Source organism: Sciurus carolinensis, chromosome 2 (genome assembly GCF_902686445.1).
Source record: "Sciurus carolinensis chromosome 2, mSciCar1.2, whole genome shotgun sequence".
Taxonomy (NCBI): Eukaryota; Metazoa; Chordata; class Mammalia; order Rodentia; family Sciuridae; genus Sciurus; species Sciurus carolinensis.
In genome coordinates, this window is record NC_062214.1 from 177,526,646 (window position 1) to 177,551,730 (window position 25,085).

The 25,085-nt window shown below is 36.6% G+C and overlaps 1 protein-coding gene across 13 annotated transcripts in view; it reads left to right on the plus strand.

Moving 5' to 3' along the window:
* The window catches only part of Nrxn3 (neurexin 3), a 1,546,128-nt gene that overhangs the window by 1,481,650 nt on the left and 39,393 nt on the right, over positions 1-25,085 (plus strand). For 8 of the 13 annotated variants that reach the window (XR_007107215.1, XM_047541184.1, XM_047541187.1 and 5 more), the window contains one exon: positions 13,337-13,415. Coding sequence is in view for 10 of the 13 variants with exons in the window: in XM_047541184.1 (XP_047397140.1) it covers positions 13,337-13,415 (79 nt within the window). In the remaining 3 variants the exon portion in view is untranslated. Of the gene's footprint in view, positions 1-13,336; positions 13,425-25,085 lie in introns of all 13 variants that reach the window. The other 5 variants (XR_007107214.1, XR_007107216.1, XM_047541186.1 and 2 more) reach the window with 1 other exon arrangement.

The following is a 25,085-nucleotide window of genomic DNA, read 5'->3' on the forward strand; positions in this document are numbered from 1 at the left end:
TGAAAACCCATCATAGGTAGTAACATGTCTGAGTCACTGATACCCCTTCTAACCTACATAACCATAGCATGAAGTAGATGTCTTTGTGTCATATTTACAGAAGAGAAAATCAGGGTACAGAGTGCTTCCATTGCCCTGGGCTTCCACCATAAATAAATGGCAGAGCTCATGTTTTCTAACTCAAAACATAACACTTTTCCCTTGATAGTATGGTTGCCTCCAGACGAGGTCCCTTTCCTCCCACAAGTAGCAATCAGGTAGAGAGAAAATGTCTTAAGTCAGAATATAATAAGTGCTTTAAGTGAGATCCCAGGAAAATACTGAGTTGGCATGCTAAAAGAAGTATCGCATTTTTTAGCTGTGAGATCAGGAAAATGCTTCATGAAAAGTATTTGGGTTGGATCCTAAAGGATATTCAGCTGGGCATGGTGGTGTGCATCTATAATCCCAGTGGCTTTGTAAGCTGAGGCAGGAGGATTGCAAGTTCAAAGCCAGCATCAGCAAAAGCGAGGCACTAAGCAACTCAGTAAGACCCTGTCTCTAAATAAAATATAAAATAGGGCTGGGGGTGTGGCTCAGTGGTCAAGTGCCCCTGAGTTCAATTCTTGGTACCAAAAAGAAAAAAAAAAAAAAAAAAAAAAAGAAGGATGTACAGAATTTCAGCAGGTAGAAATGGAATGAAGTGCAAATAGAGCTAGGTAAGGTGGAGTATAAGCTAAAACATGTCAGGAATTTAATACACTTATTCAGGGAATGCGAACATTTATTTAATAGTCAGAATGTGGTGGTATTTACAAGGGCATGTGGTGATAGAAGATAATGCTACCAGTTACATTGGAACCCAGAGGTAGAGGATCTTAATTTTTTAAACTGTTTTTTTTTTTTAAGTCAAAACTTTATTTGATAAGTCGTGAGATAAATCTTCACCAGAAAAGTTGCATGCAAAAGCAGCGTTTTTATTTTGGCAATATTTTCTAGCGTTTACTGATGAAAGCAAGGTAAATATAGGTGGGATATCTGATTAGGGAATCTTAATATTCATCCAGGAAAGCAAGCAGGGCAGAAGAAATGAATAAAGGAATATTTTAGAGATGGGCTTTGCAGGACTTGATGCCTGGAGGTGATGTGAGTGAGAGAATTTAAAGATGACCCTGAAGGCTTGGGCTTGCTTGTGGAGAGTAATGACACCACAGGCAGAGAGGCCAGAGTGGCAATAGGAGAAGATGCTCAGTTCAGTCTGGGATATGTCCATTGTAAACACTTAAAAGATATTTAATCGAAAGCATTTTTCCTTACTAAGGTAAAACCGTTTCTCTGTGCTTTCTCAAGTCTATAACAATCCTTCCATAGCTTCTCTTGCTCCATTGAGTTAGTGTATCGGTGAGCACTGTATTCACAGTGGAACTCTCCCCACCAGGCTGACACCCAAGTCGCACTCCTGCATGTTATTAAAATGTCACCTGGTGACTAATGTACACCAAAGGCGGAAGCCATTCCCAACAGGTGGAGATCATTCCCAACAGGGCCTTGCGTCTTCTCTGCCTCCCATTGATCTCTGTGGATTGCCCTCTCCTTATGACAGATTTTAACTTCTAGTAGTAGAAAACCTGACCTGTAGTGACTGAAGAGGGGACAGATACATCCTCTAACTGAACAAGACGTCTGGAATCTGAAGAGAAGAAATCTACTTGATTCAGCTCATTTTATGTTACATTTGACGATATCAGAATCAGCTTCTCAGTTCTGTTTCTGGCTTTTCTCTCATACTTGCCACCTTATGGGCACCAGATGGCTGTTGCAGTACCAGATAACCCATCCAAACCCAGACAGGAAAGCAATGGGATCAGCCAAGGGCTCCTCCTTCATCAGGAAGAGAATGTGCATTTCTATATGCTCTAGCAAATGTCCTTATTCATCATTTTGTCCAGATCTGTGACACTTGGAGGCTTGGTTAGAATGGTCACAATGCCAGTCCTAGGAAGGAGTGTGAGAAAATGGAGATTGACAATGTTTGTGATAGTCGCTTTCTCTGCTACACCATCAGTGCTTTGAAGACGGGGACCATGTTCCATTGGGCACATCACTAGACATGCAGATTTGGGATAGGAATTGTTTGAGGGGTCACTGTCTAGTGTACTCTGAGCAAATTTAGGAGTGTTGGAGTTTCTGGATATGTTAGGCAGGATTTTTTTTTTCCTTCACTTATCAAAAAAATAAAGGAAAAGAGTACATGCTGAGAGGAAATCTATGCTGCTGTAAAAATAGGATAGGGCCCGAGTGCATTCTCCAGTAATGAGTGCATGAAAAGAAGCTTCTTAAATTATGAATGTGGCTTCTCTTGTTTATTGCCCAGTAATCCTGTTTTATTGATTTCTGTTTGTTTCCAATCAACTGGAATGAGGGACTGAGTTGCTTAGAGATCTTGATCCCTGAAAGATTGTCATTAAAGCTACTGTGCTGTATTTAGTTGTTTATTTTTTGTTCAAAGTGACTGAATCAATACATATACACACAAAACACCTTTTCCTTTGCTCTCTTAAAGACTAAGAGAAAAAAAAATACAGAAAAGCTAAATAAAGATGCTCAGATTAAAAAAAAAAAAATCCCAGCAAATGACATATTGATTTCTTTCAAATTAAAAATACTCTTTGGACAGTTTTTACAGATGACAATGACTCTGCAGGGTTGATGCTCATTGACTTTCACTTCCTAAGAGGACAATCTAGAGAGAGAACCCACTTACCCCAAGACCAGTTGGTTCTCCAAGTCAGTGGAGAGAAGGAAGCTTTCCTTAAAGCCAGAGTTAGCAAAGGCTCTTGATTCTGTTGGGTCAGCTCTCTATCATGGTTTTACCACCCGCCATACAGCTTCTGTGGATAAGGTACTTTGCAATTTTTTCCAAAAATAACCTGACCATCATTTGACTTTAAAGAGGTTACATTGAAACTTGGGATTCCCAGAAGTAAACAGAACTATGTCCTTACAAAATATTCTCTGGAATGTTGTTAAATAGTGGTCAAGGTGGATAATGAAGGGGAAAAGGGTAAGCATGATTATTAGGAGCACTATAGAATGGTGGTGCTGTTTCTCCCAGAGTAACTTTGAGAGAATAAAGCTGGTTAAGGATCGTAGCCAAGAAGCAAGGAGTGAAGCACAAGGGACCCAGCTTCAGGAACATAAACTATTTTTCATAATTTAAGTTTCTGAAAACCATGTCACACTCCTTTGGCCTGTTCAAAAGCATTTTGCAGAACTGTTCTCAGGGGTGGCTACATAATTTGTAGAAACCAGCACACAAGAAAACTAAGGGTCCCCTTTGTTCAAAAACGCACTAAATAGAAAGCCATTTTCCTTTCTTCCATAGTCTCTTTTGCAACTTATCATTCTGTTTTTATTTGCTATTTAATTCCATTTTAAGGAAAGAAAAATGAAAATTTAAAATTATTAGCACAAACATTACCATTCATTTTTATATTGTGCAGTGCTAGTTTTAAATGCAAATTTAAGGGCATTCGGCTCAAATGTAGAATCACCAAAATATCAAACTTCTTATTTCATAGCTCATACATACGTATGCATTTTGCTCTTAGCAGAAATGTGGAAATGCGGCCCAGACTGACTCACTGGGTTTTGTTTCACCTTCCATGTACGTTCTAGCAATGCTGTGTAACTTCAACTCACGGATGAGTGATGTAGAACTGAAAGGGAAATGGTCTGTGGTTTCCATGTCCACCCCTCACCATGCCGTTATTTTTAGTGTAAGTATTGGGTGAATGCAGATAGAAGAAAGCAAGCAATAAGTTTTTTTGTCGGTTCATGTTGCTTAGAACACCATTTCCTTCTTTCTGCTTTATAAGCAATATCTGGTTCAAAGGGAGAAGGTGGCCTTGTTGAGGCTACCAGTGCTCCACTTAGTAGATGGAATAAGCCTTCTGTTACTACCCAGAAGGTACAGCATGGAACCCCAAGAAAGGGAAAGGCAGAGATGGTCAGCTTTGAACTGAAAACGTGTTCTTAAACACTCTTGTCTGGAAGACAGTACCAGATCTCCCCAGGAGAAATATTGGGGAATTAATACTTTTACAAAAGGTGTTCAATTCATATGATTCCTGCACAAGGTGAGTCTACAGACTCCTGTGCTCATGAACACTATAGGTAGACAGGTGGCAAGGATCAGGGTGGATACGCACATTGCAATTCTCTCCTTTGTTGCACATATTCTCCGTTGTTCTGTGCCCTCCACTCACAAAACACACATTCAGAGACAAAGTGGCTAAGAACTTCGAACCAGTGAGAGCAGAACATTAAACCCAGTGTGGGTCATTGTGAGCATGCAGTCCTGTGTGCCAGCATGGTTCTCATGCCTGTTTTATTTTCAGACATTTATTCTTCTTCCCTCTACTAGAATAACAAACAACATGCAGCAGTAATACACATTATTAACATCCTTGGCTCAAAAATATATTGAGACTTTCCATGATGGAATCTTATTCAGGAAAGCTATTTGTATCACTACTTGTGAATCACATTAATATTTGGCCTTGGTTACTCCCCCTTTTAAACAGAGGCTTGGTTTTAGACAGGAAATCCCATCTCAAAAAAAAAAAAAAAGAAAGAAAGGAAGGAAGGAAGAAAGAAAGAAAAAGAAGAAGGAGGAGGAGAGGAAGAGAAGAAAGAAGAAAAAAGAAAATTAGATCGATCAGCTAAATTTCTGGCATTCTCTTATAATAATCAGAACCTGGATACTGAAAACAAGTTTGTGGTAAAAACCAAAGAGAGTTTACAGTGAAAATGCAGACAAATTTTTCTGATTAGCAGTCCAAGAGAGGACTGCACCAGTAAGAAAAGCAATCATCAGATAGAGCATTATGAGTACATAATCAATAGGCACCCAGTCTGGATTTCCCAGAGATGGTGTGGGCTGGGTGGGTGGTTTTCTTTTTCTTTTTTTCTTTCTTTCTTTTTTTTTTTTAATTTTTTTTTGTTTTTTTGGTTTTTTCTGTCTCCTAAATAATATGTAATTTCTCCAGGCCAAGAAATAAATTGAAAGGATTTAGAGGGATTTGCTTATCAGTGGAACACCACGTAGTATTACATTCCTCCTGCTTTTGGGAAGGTACATTGAAGTTTGGTTAATCTTCTGTGGTTCAATACTCTTCTTCCCTCCGTCAGTCTGCCTTGAACAACAGATAGATTAATCCCCTTTCCACCCACTCTCTTCTTCTTCCTCCCTCCCTCTTGATCCACCCTTCCCTTTTTGAACAGATGGAAGAAATATCTTTAAAGTGGAAAGAAAAAGAAAAAAATGCTGCATTATATTTATTTATATCATTCTTAAAGACCTCAAAGATAGAAAGAAAGGACCCCAATCCTTAGCACAAGATATGGTTAAGCTTAGCTTGTTTTTTTCTACTGTTAATTAAATCTTGACTCTGCAAAGGGATTTCCTTAAAGGCTAATTCATTAGCAAATGTTATTATAAATCATGTCATTCTTTATCCTGCTCCAGTGGAAAAGAGAAGAAAAATAAAGACTTTTGAAAGTGGGCGGGGATTTTAGGGAAGTTGGAGTTAACTATGTGCTTGGATTCCAGTAGAATCTGCTGTCTTTAGTGACGATGGATAAATAATCTATTTTTATTACAGGGGGTACCCCATATTAATTTTAAAGTTTTGTAACAGATAATGGTTTAGCAACTAATCAGTGTTTTTCCCCTCTTAACTCACCTATCAATAGTTTATAAACTCCATGACAAAACTGGGCCTGTCCAGGGCTCAACACAGTAATTGGTACATCATAGGCAATTAATAAATATTTGTGGAGGAAATGATGATGAATGAATAAATATAAAAACAATTAAAAACATGTATCAAGGACAATGTTTTGTTTTTAATTCAGATTGCTTAGTGAGCTCTGTTCCAATTAACTAATTTTGATTAGGCTAAAAGCAATGTTTTTAACCTAAGGCAACTCTCCTTAGAAAACTTCTCATTCCATGGAAATATGAACCAAGTAAGATGTTCAAGTGATTATCACCAGGAGTGGGCAGAGAGAAGAAAACCTACAATGTGATCCCTGGAAAACGGTTAAATTTCACAGGGCATTGTTCCAATGAAGACTCTCTGACACATAGAGACAGGATCCCAGGGTCACCTGAGAGAACAGCGTAACAAGACTAGAACTCTGTCTCTGTCACTGTCATTCAGGCCCTGCCTGGTACTGAGCCTCCATCTTCCACACTTGAGCATGACAAGCTAAAATCATTTATGTTTCATTTTGTCATAACAACGTCACGTGCCTTTACTGAAGAAGACTACACAGGGCATGTTTAATCAGAATATAATGAGAATATAGATGTCACATGAATACATCTTACTATGTTCAAAGGTTGCTTCTTTATTGGGCTCAAATTGGGTACAATGATAGCAGGATAGAAGAAAGGAGGAAGGAAAGGTTTCTAATAAGCTTGCTCAAGTCCCTGAGCTCTTTTCTCTTTGTCTTTTGAAGTCCTCTTAGCCATGCTTTTAACCTAACCAGGAGGGCTATTTTCCTGTGGGTGTTAATTATAAAAATCATCCAGGGATATGTGTTTGTATTAACATGGATCACAAACGAGTCTGAGATGGCAACAATTTAATCAATAAAAGCTAAATAAGTAAATTTAAAGTGAGATGGTCAAGTTTTCGAAATCTTATCTAAGGTCATAGATTTACCTAGAGTCAGTGGGCTCTAGGAAACTGAAATATACCTTTTGTATTCTTTATTTAAAAAGAGAATGAAGGTTCATAAGGCAGTTGAATGGAACTCTCCCTCCTAAGAGATATTTAAAGCACTAACTCTATCTCAGAATGGAAGTGAAGAGGGGAAAATCTAAAGCACCAAGCATTTGAAGGAATTTAATTCTTTTTAGCATGGAGCAGCTGCAAAGATGTATGGCTGTTTTCAGTGGGACTCCAGAATATTTATGGGCCTTTCTCTTTTCCTTTTTCACTGGAAGAAAGGAGATCATCATTCTTGAGTCTGTTATTTATAATTTCATAAAGCTGTTCTGTGGCAGGACTTATTTTATCTCACCCTTAATCTCGGTCAAATAACCATGCTTCCAAGGAGCTGGGTGCAGAAAAATGATTGCTCCCCCAAATGATTAGCCCACAACCACTATAAGATAAAGGGCTAAAGGTTAGAATTTGAAGTCACAAAAGTCAATTGGGCAGTTGGGAGGGGACATGGCAAAACTGTCACAAACAGTTCTGATCATTCAGTAGACACTGCTCTGGACACCAAATCATGGATAATAATGAAGAATGGTGTGGAACAGTCCCTGTGCTGAGGTGGGGTAGAGTCCCTGCAGAATAAATAATTAGAAGCAGGTGATTATAGAAACAATAACTCATTGGAGGAAAATGAGAAGTCAAGTTGGTGAAACTGAAGGAATTGGAAGGCAAATAGGCCCATAAATTTACTTGAGTGGACAGAGTTTTGAGCTTTCTTCAGTCCCAGTTTTATTCCAAGGTAATTTCAATAAACATTGGTAGGGGGAAAAAAAAGAATATAAATGCAATAAAAAAAAAAAAAAAAAACTTTCAGGAAAGGAATAAAGAGGGCTTCTGCCATAGAGATATTTTATTGAAAGTTATTATAATACCTACCTTTAGTTTTATGAAACCTAATACAAAACCAAGTAATTTCAACATGTGGATTAGAAATATGAAACACATTTTTTAAGATAGAGTAGAATGAATTATTATTTTTAATATAGGACTTGGGTAATACATAACGGCAGGAGACTATTTCCTCCTCTTGAGAAAGCAAGGTAAGGTGTTTAATCTGTACCATGGGGAATGCTTGCCATTATCCCCAGGCATTACATCCCAAAGCCATGTGTGTCAGCTTCCATAGGCATGTGACAGATGACACTGATGAGATGGAAGGGTATGTGGGGGTGGGGGGACGAGGACAGAAGCCCTATAGGGCAGGACCTGAGATGGGGCCTATTTGCCACGTTTCCCAGAACAAGAAGGCTATTCAAGCTGCTGTCATACTGTCATTCCAGGACAGTTCTTCACGTCAGTCACCCTGTGCCATGTAGGTGCACAAATAAACTGAGCTATTTCATACCTTGAACCCTTGGCAAATACTATTGATTTCACTGGAAATATCCTCCTCCTGCAACCTGCAGTTCTGGCTTTTTGCGCCCCCACCCCCAACCTGTCCCTAAGGGCTCATTTTCCACTTCTCTTCTGCCTGGGTGGTATCTCTACTCTCCTGCTATTTGCTCCCTTGGCATCTTCTGTTTACTCGTGTCATAGCATTCAGTTTACTGTGTCGAGTGTGTCTGTTTACTTGGCTGTCTCCTCAGAGACTGTGTTCCCGGAGGGAAGCAACAGTCTTACCTAGTGCTCTATCCCTCATAACTGGTACAACGCTCCAAACGCCTATGCTCAATATGTATCTGTTGAAGAAATAAATGAATGGACAAATGAATGAGTGAATACACAGAACCTCTTGATGGTGAAGCTCACTGCCCAGCCACTACCAAAACTATTTGGTTTGTGGGTGATCATGAATCTTTTCTGCTCCCTTCAATGACTTATAAACACTATTGGTATTTAACATATGGGAACGCTATTATGTAAACACTTTAAACTTAGCTGCTGGGAATTACGAGAACTTTAGATGGTCATCATGAGGGGGAAAATGTGGAGAAGATGACATAGAAGATACCATCATGGACATTCCCAGCATAACCACGTGAACGAAATGTTTCCTAAAGCAACACCGTTACTTGAAGGCAGCTGGTAGTGGGTGGTTAAAATAACAGATGTCACTGGAAATGTCTATACCCTTGGCTTTTGTGAGTACTGAAAGGATAAATGTGTGAAGTGCTTAACACAAAGCCTAAATATGGCAAGTGTTAATGTTGCTAACCAGCCCAGTTCCATATAGTTCCACATTCATTTCTTCATAGGCATACCATACTTTCCTTAAGGAATTAAAGGTAATTGTAGAAAATGATTGTACTTAAGGGAAAATACACCCCCCCACACACACACAGAAGCTACTGCATTTTATTTAAAGACAAAAAATGATAGATCTGTTCTACTCATAACAATTTTATTCTGAGTCTGTGTAAATCTGCATCTATGGAGCATGCCACCACCAGCTATGGAAATCAATCATCAAAGAAGGACCTTTTCTTTCAAGAATCAGCATTAAACCTTGCATTTGCTTATATCTATGGAAGGATACCAGGTTGCGGGGAGCTAAAAAAAAAAAAAAAAAAAAGCCCTGGATTTTCCAAGAGCAACTTTGAATCAATTCAAATTGCTATTATTTGGAATATGATCTAAGCTGCTCACCTCATCTAAAAGCCTTGGCTTGTCATTTTTGGTTTTTCTGGCTATCATGGACAGAAGGAGAATAAATGAAAATTTTTATGTGCGCGTTCTTAATCCACAAACCTTTTGTGAATTATGCCTTGATGCTCCTGGCAGAGCAAGTTCTTCTGAAATGACACAGGCATGGCGAGTGTTAGATGCCAGTTTCCTGAAGAAAACATTGCTTCTTGCCCTGGGCAAGGAGGAGTTGGGATGTTTGCAATTGCTGTGGGAGTTTGGCTGTGACTGTGAGTGGAAATGAAAAGGTTTGATGGGCAGGAAGTAAGGGGCTGAATCATCTATGGACAACACAGATTGGCTAGGTCCAGTGCTGTTGGAAAGAGACCATGTCTTTATCCCTCCTTAGGACAAGGACAACCAGAAAGGGTATGTGTCATAAAATGGAGTTAATGAATTATCAGCAAAGGACATTTCTAATAGGGAATAAATCATGAAAGTTGGAGTGCATAGGCAAAAACAAAATTTAACAAGTAAGCACCAGGCTCAGAATGACTGATTGACTGATTGGCTGGCTGATTTAGTTATTTAGTGAAGTAGCTCATTCCTCACCCCATCACTTTCTGGCTGTAAGTAGAGGCACTATGCCTAGAGGCAGACCTACTCTTAATACTCTTGGCTAGACTGTCACCTATTTAAACTTCTTTGAGTCTAGTCACCATTTATAGGTGTCACTGGTAACACTGAGTTCTGTGCCTGAGAAGAAAATTATAATCATACATATTCATATAGAAGATTAGCAGAAAACAGATCTCTTAAAAACTAAGCATGGGAGAATGAAAGTCAGAAGGCTTGGGGTGTGCAGGAGGGCTTAGGAGCCTATCCCTGGGGTGGAACTGAATGCAGGGAAGGGGTAGGAGGGGTAGGAGTCACCCAAACACAGAAGGAGAAACTTGTGTAATACAGAGGAGGCTGAAAGATGTTGAGGGTAAAATAAGATATCTTCTTTTATTCTTAGAGTCCAGTGCTTTTCCTGAAAAAAAATTTATATTATATGTTCTGATTCATAACAGTGAAGATGTCTATCTTAGGATTGAGTCAAATCTCCAGTAATATGATGTAAATGTATGGTTTGGTTTCCGTTGGAGTTACACATTGTTGCCATACAATGGACTTTTAAAACATTATTGTCTGATCCTCAGTTCCTGAGTGGAGTTCACTGATTTTTTATCAACTTTCCAGTTTCTACTAAATACTAAGGGCCAAAGTCCTACTAGGGCAATTCTGCAAGGTCCTTATAATCAACTCACTAACCATTACCATTTGAGTAACCTTTATAAGTATATTCTCAATTTCTTTTTAATGGCCACCCCTATGAAGTTTCTCAGAATCTTTTTTTTCTAATTGTTCTTCTTCCATAAAATGTTAATATTCCAAGAAAAACTATATATTTATTTATGCAACTGTCATTCTTGGGAGGGTCACAGCCATTGCATTAAGATCTGGACCCCAGCCCAAATTAATTTTTACTGCCATGGGGGAGCAATTGCTCGCGTAGAAAATTCATGCTTTAAAACTCTTAATGTTTGTAGCCCTTCCAAAATGGTGTTTGCCTCTTATAATTTCATCCTTTATTTGTACAGTTTACGTTCATTCCCTTCTCATCTCCTTTCCCAAAGTAACTGTGTAGTGCTGCATAGGGCCCCCTTACAGCAAGAAGCACCAAGGGGATAGGTTTGTCCTTTTTCCAACACAAATAACTATTCTCCAAAATATGACTACCAGCTTCAGCTGCTACATTGAAACATACAATTCAGAGGTGTGTAATTGAAAAAAGAAAATAATTTTTTTTTTGCTTTTTTTTTTTTTCCCCCTGCTAAAGGAGAAGCAGGGTATGAGGTATCTCCCTGTCAGATATAGAATAAAGATCAATAAAGCAGTTTAGGGCACCTCTCCACCACTGTCAGGGAAATGAAATGAATTACCTAATGTGGTTTCTTTGCCATTCTTCCCTGTGCCCAGTAATCCTACAACTAGAATGTCTATATAAAAGAGGGTGTTTTCTGGAAATTCCAAGCATATGTTTTGTCACGTGCATTCACCTGTTTGGGGTACCATAACAAAGTGCCGTAGACTGGGTGGCTTAATCAGCAGAAATATATTTCCTCATAGTTTCAGAGGCTTAAAGTCAGAAATAAAGGTACTAGGGTACTTGTCCTTTTGTGAGGCCTCTCTCATTGTCTAATTGATGGCCATCTATTCCCTGTGTCTTCACATGGTCTTATCCCTATCTGTGTCCTTTTTATAGGTACACCAATCATATTGGATTAGGGCTCATCCTAATTAATTCATTTTAACCTAATTACCTCCATAAGGCCCTATCTCCAATAATGACACATTGTGAGGTTAGGATTTCAACGTATGAACACAGTTCAGCCTATAATATCATATAAGACAAGTTGTAAATAAGACAATTGTGGGTCACAAATACACAAGTTAACTAAGATGTGCCTGTTAAATCCCCAGTATGTTTCTCACTGGCTGAATATCCTTCAGCAACTCAGGTAACCTGTCTGACTTACACTCACTTTAAACATATAATACTCATTTCTGTCTCAAAGGATGATTTTAGGAATTCAGTCTAATTAATTAATCATACCTAGAACTAATAAGTGAGATACATGTCAAGCATCTGGCTTATAGTAATTGCTCAATAGACAAGGAGGGGCCAGGCACAGTGGTACATGCCTGTAATCCCAGCAGTACAGGAGGCTGTGGCAGGGCGATTGAAAGTTCAAAGTCAGCCTCAGCACTTAGGAAGCCCTAAGCAACTCAGTGAGACCCTGTCTCTAAATAAAATATAAAAAAGGTCTGGGGATAATGGCTCAGTGATTTAGTGACCTTGGGTTCAATTCCATGTTTCCAAAAAAAAAAAAAAAAAATAGATATGGAGGCAGTTTATTACCTATTCCTCTGGAATGTGGATCCCAACTACATTGGACTGGGAATAATAAAAGAAAAAGAAATGATCATTTATTGAACACCTACAGTCTCCTGTGTACTCATACACAGAGTAAGCCAAAAATTTGGTTTTTGCATAAAATTTGTAGGTCATTCATTCATTCAACTCTATTTAACCTTCATTCAATATGTCAATATGTGCCAGGTTCCTAAAGCAATCTTCTCACCTTCTGAATTGCAAGGACTTTTCTTCTTCCCTATACTCATATCCTTCTATGTTTCCTTTAACAGATTCCCTGGTATCAGAGGGTTTCTGCAGAATTCAATGAGGGAAAAAAAAAAAAAAATGGAGAAGGGTCTCAAGTTGAACAACTAACACTGGGGTCTAAATTTGTTCCGCTCTCTTCAGAGCAGTCTTACCTGTATCCAGGGGCTGTCGTGCTGTATCTCTCTGCTGGTCCACATTAGTAATTCAGCTAATTGCAGCAATTATGTGGAAGAATTGCTGCTAGCGAGAGAAGCCATTATGCTACTCCTGAACAGACTGCATTCCACAGTGTTCATTAATTATGTCCGCCTATGGATTCACAACCACAAAATCATGCACTGGAGACTGCACACCATATGCACTGAAACCCTCCTAGAGTCACAGTGCATTTCTGTGTTGGATTGATTCTTCTATTGCCCATCTTTTGCAACAGTCCTTGTCCTGTCCTGATTCTCACCTTTGAAATTAGAGTCAGGATGCATAACGTGATTTACAGAGACGGGACAGACTTGAGTCTTCTGGATCCACTCTGGGTCCCTCAGCTTCAGAGAAGAGCCACACAGGCTGTCTGGACACAGAGCCATTCTCAGTTACAGAGAAGTTAAAAATTGTCCATTCTGAAGCAAGGCCCTCCTTAGAGAAAAGAAATAACCATAATGATGGGAGGTGGGACAATATAGCAAATCTTTGATATTGTCATTGATTTCCTTATTTTTTTCTCTCTTCTCTCTCTTTTTCCCCCACCCCATCATTTGCCCCTTAACATGAACAGCCCACCTCAGATGACCTTGTTTCATCTGCTGAATGTTCAAGTGATGATGAAGATTTCGTTGAATGTGAGCCAAGTACAGGTAGGTCAGGTCAGTCTTGTTTTGCTTGCTTTCTTTTTCATTTGCAAAAAATAATACATACATATATGTGATTATACATGTGTTTTAAATATATTATAGTGTGTTAATGTGTGTATTTTCTATATCTATATATGTATAAAATACATATATAAATATTAATTTAAAAATGAAAGCATCACATCCCATGGAAGGATCCCAGGGAAATTCGAAATCCTTTGATAGATAAAGAAAAATTCCTGGTAGACAACCAAACTTTGGACAATCAATACACAGATTAACTACAGGAACAGGAAATGTATAGCAGCCAGTGGCAGCTCTGAAATTGATAGGTGGCAAGAGCATGAGGAATCTCATATTGGAATGAGATCAAAAAGCCTGGACTCAAAGTGAAGCCATGGAAGATTGACTCATATCACTTAAACTTCATGGATTCTTCTGAGCTTAAGTGGCAAAAATAAATAAGTGAAAAGTAAACCAAACTTTTTTTTTCCATGGGATTTCAACAGCAGTTAACATGGTATTAAATTTATACTAATTTTGTTCATTATATGTCTAGCGAACTTGTACAGCAATATAGTATAGTAAATACAAAATTAGTACTGAATCATGCCATGTCAACAGCTGTGATGCTTCAAAATGTATCTTCTCAGCTGAAGTTGAATGGACTTTGGCAATGAGAAGCTTTAATGTGTTTCTCATTTTGACCCAGATACATTTTGATGCTTTATGGTCTTATTTTATAGTGAGATATATATGATATAGTGTCCAATAGGCAACTGCAGACCCTATTTCCTATCAACTTTCCCAAGTCATCTGTTTTGAGATTTACTCTAAATTAAATATTCATATGTATATAATAGAGAACAGATATCATCGAATTTCTGTGTATGTTTAATAAAATTAAAAGCCTGAGTTGGATCAGGATCTTATTTCTGCAAAGGCTAAAAGAAAGAAATAAAATTTTCCATTGTTTCTTTGGGTTACTTTAATTTTATTTTCCTTCTCTTTAAGAAAAGACACGTCATTAATTTTTTTTTTTTTTTTTGGCTAATTCTAGAGAAATTTAAGTTTCATGAAAAATAATGTGTCAAAAATAAAAATCTTGTATTCTTTAACCCCAAATTATTTATAATAATTTAAATTTTGTTGGAGTCCAACTTCTTGGTTTCTTGCAAATGGCTTTGGATACAGGAAGTTCTGTGGGTTTCATTCTTAGCATTACATAAGGACATACCAAAAATACATTAGCCTTACCACCCTGAAGTACAATTTGTTCCTTAGCTGTGTGAAGGGAAGGTAAATGTGACCTCATTAGTCAGAGTTTTTCAAGTTATTGGTTAATAATCTCTCTGTGATAAGTGAGGTTTTTAACTCTAAAGGGCAGATATATCCAATCCATACCACATCTTGGTACCAAAGTTGTGTTCCAATTTTACTACATCTATTCATTCAATAAATATTTCTTAACACTCAAGCAGGATACAATATATCTCTAGATTAGAATCCTTCCTATTTTAATATTTTCATAAATGAGCTGTCAGAAAATAGAATAAAGAGTTTTGCTATATAAATTACCTCTCCAACATAATTCAGTTCAACAAATATTTTTTAAAACCTAACTGTGTCTGTTAGGCATGTGCTAGATATTAAGGATTCAGATATGAATACAACATTTTCTTCAAAACATATGCTAAATTAATTGACTTGCTGACCAATCATTGAAGATGCTTAGACTTTAATTAGAATTCTCTGTTTCTATCCTTTCTCTGATTTTCTTCCTTTCTTAACAGTGATATCTGTATAAGCAGCAGTGTTTATCCCAACTTTAGACAATAAGCCATAACAATTCAAACTTAGACATTCTGAAATATTATCACCATCTTCCCTCAAAGAACCCCCCAGAAGGCCACCTCCATATGCCCCATGTCATCAGATAGAGGGCTTTTCCAGATCTTAGGTTCACAAGTTGTATAGTCCTCAGGCTGTGCATACATAATACCATTTGACATTGAACTTGAACAGGCCCAAACTTGAATGACCCCAAACTAAGTTCATTTGATTTTTAGTGGTTGCACAGGTATTCCAACTCATTGAAATGCAGAGAACAGAAATTCAGTGCCAGCATTCAAGGGGCAGGTGCAGAGATAGAAATAATTTTTAAAATAATCTGTTGCATTCTGCAAGGGAGCACAGGAGGGAAGATACTAAGTGGGGGACCTTAAGGGGTTAACATGTACTCAAAGAAATTTACTAATCCCCTCTGCCTGGGAAATTCAACTCATCACATTTGAAGAATGAGCACTTTTGTTTCCTAAATTTATTTACTCTGTGACATATTCCTGGTGAGTGATTCGGATACACACATAAATACATCAGAAGCATTTTTAATACAAGGAGACAGGTATCTCTATTGATACAGAAACAAGGTTTGCCCTAGGGACCTGACTAACACTGGTGAGGGCTACAGCTTAGGGTTATCAGGCCTTCTTCTGTATCAAATGGGAGCCATCTCCACAGTCTTCACATTTCTCAAGAACAATATGAATTAAAATCAGAAACATTACCAGTTTTTGGAGGTTAGGTTTGCACTGTCTGTGCAACAATGAATAGTGGTGACACTAACCCAACTTTGATGTGAACTGTTAAGCCTGCAATTCTATGTGAACACTGAGATGAAAATTCTGCTCTTAAACAGTCTAATTCAGTGCTTCAGTTTCTAAAATGTTACTCTCTCCCAGGCCCGATGCTTGATAGAAGTACACTAAATTGACTAATTATTCAGGCCTCTGTCTATCATACTTAACCTTGTCTTCTCTCAGTTCACAAGTGTATTATTTTCTGTTTTATTATGAGGCATTTCAGTTCTACACATTATTTCCAGTTTTATTTAGACACACTTGAGGCCCTCACACTCCATTTATTTGGACAGTTGAGTATATGCTCTAATTCAAAAACTCTTTTTCTTATGGACATCAAGTTTTAAAAGAAATTATTTTTCTAAATTCATTTTTCTTTATATCAAAATGAATTTTGATGCTTCTGGTTTTGACTCAGATGTAAGCATCCCCCTTTCATACCTAGAACTCACTTAGGTACTTAGAGATCCCCATGGTTTAGAATAGTTTGATTAGTTGTATCATTAGTTGTATCATGTTTAAGAAAGGTTTAAGTATTTTTGGAGCTTGGTTGACAGTAGTCTAGAAACCTTGTAAATCTGATGGATGTGTATTTTTTTTCTGGAAAATATACAAATGAGTTAAAAAAAATCCTAAACCTTGAGAGCAAGACACAGAGTGAAAGCTCAATTAAGATTTGTTGATTGAATTAGTTTGACTCAAAATATCTCATAATCTCAAATTAAAATTGGAGAACATTTTTCTGTGTCTAACTTCATCTCACTATAAACAGCTAAAATAAAACCTATTGAATTATTTAAAATCTATGATTTCATGCAAATAAATGTTGTCCTAACAAAATCTACATTTCTTTAACAAAAATAAATGTTCTTCTCTCTTTTTCCCTCTCCCTTTTTCTCTGGGAATTAAACTATTTTATGAGTCACAGGTATGATTTCATATTCTGAATATATGCTTTAAGGTCCCAGAATTGAGCCTTTAGACAATAAAATCAAATGAAGCCATGTTCATTGAGTGAAAATATTTAGAATATTTGAATAATTACTATCTGTCTAAAAGTGAGGGTCAGGATAACTCCTAATTTATAAATGTTGACTGTATAAAAGAAGTCAGTAGTTAATATTTCAGATAATATGCAGCTTTTGCCTGCAAACACTTTCCTTCCTAACTTTACTTCTACTGATACTAAATTGTGCAGCAAACTCATACTATATTTCATTGTCCCTCTTATTGGATTCAACAAGAAAAAGAGATAAATAGCAGAGGACTCCAATAACTATCTGGAAGTGGAATTCTCTCATGAGATTATGGAAGCCAAATAACAATTAAGATCTTTAGCAAGTTCACATTTCTGATCTAAACTGTGGGAATAAATTCTGAAATTCAAAGAAATTGATGACAGTTATCTTCTGTCCATCCCCCACCTGTTACTATTACTAATATTCTACCTTTGGAAGTAGAAATAGCATCAAACCAAATATATTCTTCGGTTACTTTTTGTACCATTAGAAATTACCAATTTCCTAGAATTTACATATTTATAGTTTCAACAGTATAAAAGTCTTGTCAACAGGGCTAATAGAGAAGATTTTTTAAAATAAATAAAAAGAAATACCTAGTATGCCTAAGACATGGGCATAGAATGACTTAACTACCATATTGATTCATCCACCTGTTATCTGGGAATACATTTTTCTGATTGTCAATTAACCAGCTTTTTTGCCTTTGCCTTTGTTCAGTGTCCTTTAATCAGATATCAAGGGATAGCACTTCCACCAGAGGTAGGCAGCAAAAGATGAAACACAACCATCCATCAATAGGGCTGCACTATTGTAGTGCTTGATTTGTAGGGAATGCTTAAACTAACAGCAGTAACAGCAGATCACAAAATAATTACTATTTCCAGAGTAGTTCTCAGATATGATTTTACTCCTCAAATCTATAGTACTCACAGTTGTATTTGGTACCATTGCTACTTTGTTTCTTTTTGTTAGCACCATTGTAATACCCAGTGCAGATTAGGTGAAATTAGAATTTAGCAGAACACTGATGAATAGAACATGTTTGTACTTGTGTTTTCCAGGTGGAATTGGGTTCTGTCTTTGTCAGTTTGAGACTCCTCACTAAGGTATTTCCAATATGAAAATCAGGCATTGAGTTGTTAAAAACTCACCAAGCATTAGAGTTTTATTTACTTGAACACAATAGAAAATGCAATTGAAATGTTAAGACAATAATAATTTCCTAATGAAGGATAAAGAGAAATAGAGTCTTATTTACTAGCATCTGAAAGTGACAGAAGCACATTGGCCTTAAATATGATATTCACGATCCTCTTGGTTTATAGAAATACATTTTGTCACATTAATGTCTCCAGAAGTTAGAGGAAAGTTAGCAATCTATATGCTTCTTTTTACAAAGAAGTAGATTTTATTAATTTATTCATTTAAATTTAAAAAGATTTTTCTAAAAGGAAACTCATGATTGGTAAATGGAACCATGTTTAACTTTTGTCAAGTGGAGTAGAATAGTAAATGCCTAAGTAAAAGGAAGGTTGAAGCACCACCTTGACCAGAATTTTACTTTAAAGAGCTCAGACTCACTTAAAAAATACTTGAATAAAGAAAAAAATGAAAGTAATTTGACACAAATGTTTTAGTGTTAGAAAGAGTAATATAAATAACTGTAAAGTTAATTGATCATTGCTTGTGGATATTAATCATTTTTGCAGTTGAGTTATAATAGATGTCCAATGTACACAAAAGCAAACAGTTATTTGCATATTTAGGCCAAGGCTAAATCCAATCAATCTTTGAATTGTCTTCATTGATCTATAAATTATGGAGGATATTCATGGGACTGTAGTGTTTCCAGTTTTAATGCTGTAGTTTTCTACCTTCATTCATATCACATTTTTTTTATATCCCAATACTTCCAGTACCCAAGTTAATTTTTAAGCCATCGTAGTAACTGTGTACTTTTTAAAATCCTAAATGATGAAATGCTTTAAAGAATAGACTAAGAATAGAAATGAAAGTATAGGAAAGTTCTTCTAATCAGTTATTGCCCTTTAGGCAACTGAATGCTCAATAACATTAATGGCCTATAGGCCAACTGTTATTTTGTATTTCATAAGAAAAATAACCAATTTAATTTAAAAATTATAAAAATGAAGAAAACATTCTATCCAACTCGATTACCTAAGATGTTTTGCTATGTGGGGGAGGAAGAAGAGGGAAGCAATGAGATCAATATGTAAGTGTTTACACTTTGATTTGAAAGTTTAATATGTCACTTATTTGCATAGCATTTTTGTGGGACAACTAAGTGTAAGCATGGACTGAGTTCTAGAAAACCAAAAATCAGTAAGACCAGACTCCTTCCTTATAGGAATTCACAGTCGATTATGAAGGCAGATAAAAAAATAAGGGGGATAAAGGAGAGAAAGAAAGAAAAGGAAGAGAAGAAACAATATGAACAAAGAATGGAATACTATCAGGACTCTCAGGGACACAGAAATTTTCATTTATTACAATTGAAAAATTAGTACAGTTTAGTGACAAACTCTAATTTGAATTTTATATATACAAATAGGATCTAGCACCAGGACTTCTTTAGACAAAAGATGGGCATGTTTAGAGTGAGAACTTCAAGCCCAACTCATGAGAACTTCCTGTTTCCAAATACCAATGCAAGAAGAAGATAAGGAATAGCTTAATGAAATCATTAAGTTCCCCAAATATAAGTAAAGAGGGATTGGGTTTTAAGGAGTCATTTTTATCAGTTTTCTTTTATTGTTTCTATTCTGAATTTTTTTTCTCCCATAAGTCCCAAATATATGTACTGTGTATGTATATACATATATATAAAATGTGTGCATAGTAAATAAATAGTGCCTGTCACTCCATATATATGTAGACACAGTATAAATGATACTAGACTAATGTAAGCAGAGATTAATAGCCCCTGCCATCAGTCATGTGTTTACACAGAAATTCACACCCTCATCTTAACCAGCATCGGCTGACATAGACATGCATGATACTGTTTTAACTTGGCAAACAAAGCATGCTAACTTTTATTTAGGTTTTGTGTTCTTCTTTATCATAATTATTATATGGTGATCCCATAATTCAGTAATCGTTGGGAAGGGTGGAAAGAAAAATTATACAGATATATCTATCCATATATGCACATTCCTGTGTGCATATATATAAATAGATATATATCTCGTATATATATGAAGAACATTTTTTGTTGTTTCACCTCATCTTGTGCCGCATGAATTTTTGGTGGTTCAATTTACTTTATTTTATTTTGATCCATATTTAGTATTTTGATCATTATGGCTATTTTTAACTCATTGCTAGGCTTTTATGAATAATTATGATCATTATTTTTTAAATACTGAGAGATATATAGATATACAAATCAAACAAGGCAACAAAATCTTTTCTTGCCATCCTAATCTTCAATTCCTCTCCCTTTAAGCATATCCCCCAGTATTTATCTCAAAACAAACCCCAACGAAAACCAAGAAAGTTGTGTACTAAAGAATGAGATACTGTGTTTTCCTCTTCTTCCTTCTATGCATAGTTTTCCTTTTAATTTCCTCCCTTTCCTGTTTTTATTTTCCCACATAACTACACAGGCCACTTGCCTTCACACTTCTCTTTGTGACTATGTAGTTAATTGAAAAGATGAACAAATGAGCCAGAACCAAAAGTAAATAAAAGAAAGAAAAACACACAGAAACCAGTAACTAAGAAACATACCCCCTTTCCACAAATTTCAGATGGCATAAAAAGAATTTTATTGCAGATACAGAGTATATGTTGTATCTTTTCTTTCTGGACACACCCAGGATCATTGTGTGGCATGCAGTGACAGTTTTGTAGCTAATCAACTAACCACGGCTCCATCACCAGTGCATGGGCTCTAATGACGCCATCATGTGTTTCATCATGTGTTTCAGTGACACATCCAGGCTAACTCAGCAAGTTCAATGTATGAGTTGTGGGGATGACTTTCTTTTGCAGTTATAATTTCATGGGTTCTCTTTTTTGTTAGTTTTTCCATTGGGTCATGGCAGCCCCAAGAGCTGCTCTTGCAGCATCTCTGTATGGTTTTGTTCTTGTATTTTCTTTCCTTGGCACAGCGTCAAGCATGTGTCTCTTGTCTGGTCCATCTGTCTTGCCATCTTGTCTTGGAGTCCACTGTTGTGTGTCGTTCTGTGATTCTGTTCTCTGTTTGTAAAATGTGATTTGAAATCCTCTGCCTTTATTTCTCTGTCTCCTATTGTCTCCACTTTTAACCCTACCCCTAGGGAACTTCACAAAGAAGCAAAACAAAATTTCAATTGAATTCTATGGCTGACAACTATGATTTGCCTCTGGAAGTCATAAATTGCACTTTTACCTAAGGAGTCAAAATGTACAGTGGGAAACTAATACTAATAATATTCAAACAATAATAAGAAACCCTTGTTGATTGCTTTGGCATGATTACATTGGCTTAACTGTTAAAGGGACTTCATGGAAGAGCTAATTTCCAAAAAGTTTTTCCAAAATTTCCCAACTTTAATGTTAGAATATTTTCTTCAGAAACAGATCAACAGATTATTTTCAGAAAATGCTAGTAAGGGAACATAATTGCACTGCTATTTAGAGCAGTGCCTCTTCCTAATTTGGTGAGGAATTTGTGGAAATCTGCATGTGTTTTATTATAAAATTCATTTATGTTTATGTATTTTAACATAAAATATGAATATGTTCAGCAAGGCATCTAAGGAGGGGAAAAAACTTCTTAACTTTCTGGTTCTACTTCATGCATATTTTGAGGTAAGATTATCTTTTGATCTTTCTGAATCAATGATGCATATTTTATTTTTTAATTCATGGAAGCATTAGAGAGCCAACACTTTAACTTTCAGCTGAATTATTTCTTTTCTCATTCTGAAGAAACTGACATACACAATAAAATTAGTTCTGAGAATAGGGTCTGAATTTTTTGAGCTAGAAATGGGAGAAAGTGCCCAATTAATTGTCTAAGGGCTGGATTGTACCTGTGATTACCCGGGCAACATGATGCATTACTTGGAAAGACTTGGTTGGTTTGATACTAATATTAAGATAATGACACTGTGTAACGACTTCACTTCATCACTCATAAGAGATGACTAAGGGAATGTAAAATTGGTATGAAATGGGTAGTGAAAGCAAAAATGACTAAAACGAGGACAGACCTCGACGGACCAAGAATGCTTTTTGTTAAGCACTGAAGGGGCACATTCTCAGGAAAGAAAATGGCAACTGGTTACAACAGGAGTCTGAACTTATAGGGTTTAAGTGAGACTTGAATCATAGCAGAATGCTATGGGCATATGTTGATTGGGCAGTTGGGGGAGCCGTTGTGCAAGTTCAAAGCCTATTGTTGCTGGGAAATAGTGAAAGTACAAAGCCCATTGTTTTCCTTCTCTCCCTGAGACCCGTTGTCCTCCTTTCTCCCTGGGGGTTGATGTTTTCCATATCCTTCAGGTAGCAGGTAATAGATTACTAGAGATTGTCCTAAAATGAAAAAGTCCATACTTTTAATCTGGAGAAGAAAAAGCATGTCGAGGTGGACGGTCATGTCAGGGTAGCTCTTTAAATTGAGAGGGAAAATGCAAAGCAAGAGGAAATGATCAGGCTGTGTGACCTAAGCAGAATTTCTCATGAAAGAGGGGACACAGGGAACAATAAAGAGAGAGGGAGGGAAGGAAAGGAGGAAGACAGGGAGGAAGGGAGGGAAGGAAAGAAGGATAGATATCAACAACTACCAGAGCATACACAATAAAATATAGTCAAATAATTAGGATATGATGAGTTTGTCTTTATTATCTTCACCTTTAATATAATTTATTTGTAATTATATGTTAATTTTTTATAATGGCCATGTTTTAAAAAACACCTTGCAAAATCCCTAAAGTCGTAGCTTTCAGCTGGCTCCATCAGCACTGGCCCACTTTTGAGAGCACTGCCAGATATTTTATTTAAACCTCTTTTAGAGTTATCATGAGGTAGACACTATTGGGGTCACCTTACAATTAAGAACATTGGGATTCTCTTTGCTTTTCCAAGGTCACATACCTGCATGTACAAGAGGACAAAGGTGAGATTCAAATGCATATCTGATTAAAAATAGATACATTCTTTTTCTATTGCAATGTGTACATAGCATCAGGCTTAAACAGTGAGTTGAAGTGCTACGATTTGGACTCATCATATGCTCATTCATTGGACTTAATGAGGGCAGAGCTTCCTCATTGCCCCAAGGAGGTCCTTGCTCTGGAGACCTGCATAAAATAGAATTTATATTATGTTATAGTTGTGTTGATGGAAAAATGTAGACATGAATCAGAGATGGAACTCCTCACATTCTGTAGGCAAATTCCACAAGAGTTATACCGGTGCCTTCCTGAGGACATCTACTCTGATGAATTTTGAGTCCTCAAAAGTTGCCAGATAAGCCTCACTTCCTAACACTGAAGATGAATAGGACATTTCCCAGGTTTTCAAATTCTATGTCTTAAGTTTTAGAAAGACTGTAGTAGAAACATTTTTTAGCACCTAATTATAATCTCCAGCATGATTCCATTACTCAGTTTTTATGTTTTTATAACTTTTAAAATATAATGAATTTTATTTAGTTACAGTATTTGATGCATGTTAATTAACCAACTGCACTGTGAAATATGTCAATGCCCTTTGCTTCCACATTTTCTCATAGAGTAAACTAGTATATTAACATTTAAAACAGCATGAGAACCATTATGTTACAGAAAATGACTGCAGCTTTTAAAAAGATCATTTTATGGTTAGATACTTAGTCATTGCTTTGTAAAAGAGTCTGAAAGATCTGGGAATTAAAAAGGCAAGTGTTGGGTTTATTAGCTCTCCTAATGTGACAAGATAGATTCTCTGATCAGTTTCTCATAGTGTAATATTTTGCCTTAATTTAGTAAGAGATTTAGTTGCTCTTAGAGTCAAGTTATTTTATTTTATTTTGTTTTATTTTATTTTATCCTATTTATTTATTTATTTTTGTTTTGAGGTGCTGAGAAAGGAACCCAGAGCCTTGGACATGCTAGGCAAGTGCTCTATCACAGAACCACATCCCAGGGCCCTCCTGTGGTCACCTTTTAAAGATAGCATGTGTAATACTGAATAAAATCTCCTGAAGTGACTTATAGGCCTTTCTGTATAGGTTTACCACTGTTGCAACTTTGTTCTTTCTTTCTTTGAATATTCATTAAGCATTTGCTATAGTTGGCTATAGTCTTAAATACTTTACTTTTTTTTTTTTTTTGGTACTGGGGATTGAACCCAGCATTGCCACTTAAGTTTCTAAAATCCTTAATCCTCACAGCAATCTTATAAGGGCCTATTATTATCATCTCTGTCTTAAGAATTTACGAACCAAGGCACAGAGGAGCTAAACAAATAGACAAATCACAAACAAGGAAGTAAAAGAAACAGGATTAGAATCCAAGGCAACTGTCTCCAGCCCACACACTGGTCACTATGCCATACTGTCTTGGAGTAGTTCTTACTTTCCACTGACCACTGACCATTTCATATGAAAGAACTATCTTCATAATAATGAAAGAAAGTTTGTATATTGAGCATATTAAGTGGTCAGGAAATACTTGTTAATTAGGTTAGTTATTCTGTTTCTCAAAAGGCATCAAGAATCTTGGTTGATAATGTTATGAGATCCTTCAATTATGATTTGTCCAAAGACATATGGTTATAGCAAGTTACTCTGGTTTCTGGTGTGGTGGGTTGGTTCTGGTTTTGAAGAGAAATACCACCAGTTATGTGAAGTTCATCTTCTTTGATGTCACCTGCTTGGTAATTCATGTACTGGAAGTTTCCAGCTCATTAGTCATTGTGGGTCCTCCTGTTGAAAACATCTGATCAGATGACAGACACCTCTAACTGATGTTATCATTCCAAGAATAGAGGCTCCTAGTGAGAGATTTGGTAAGAAGCTG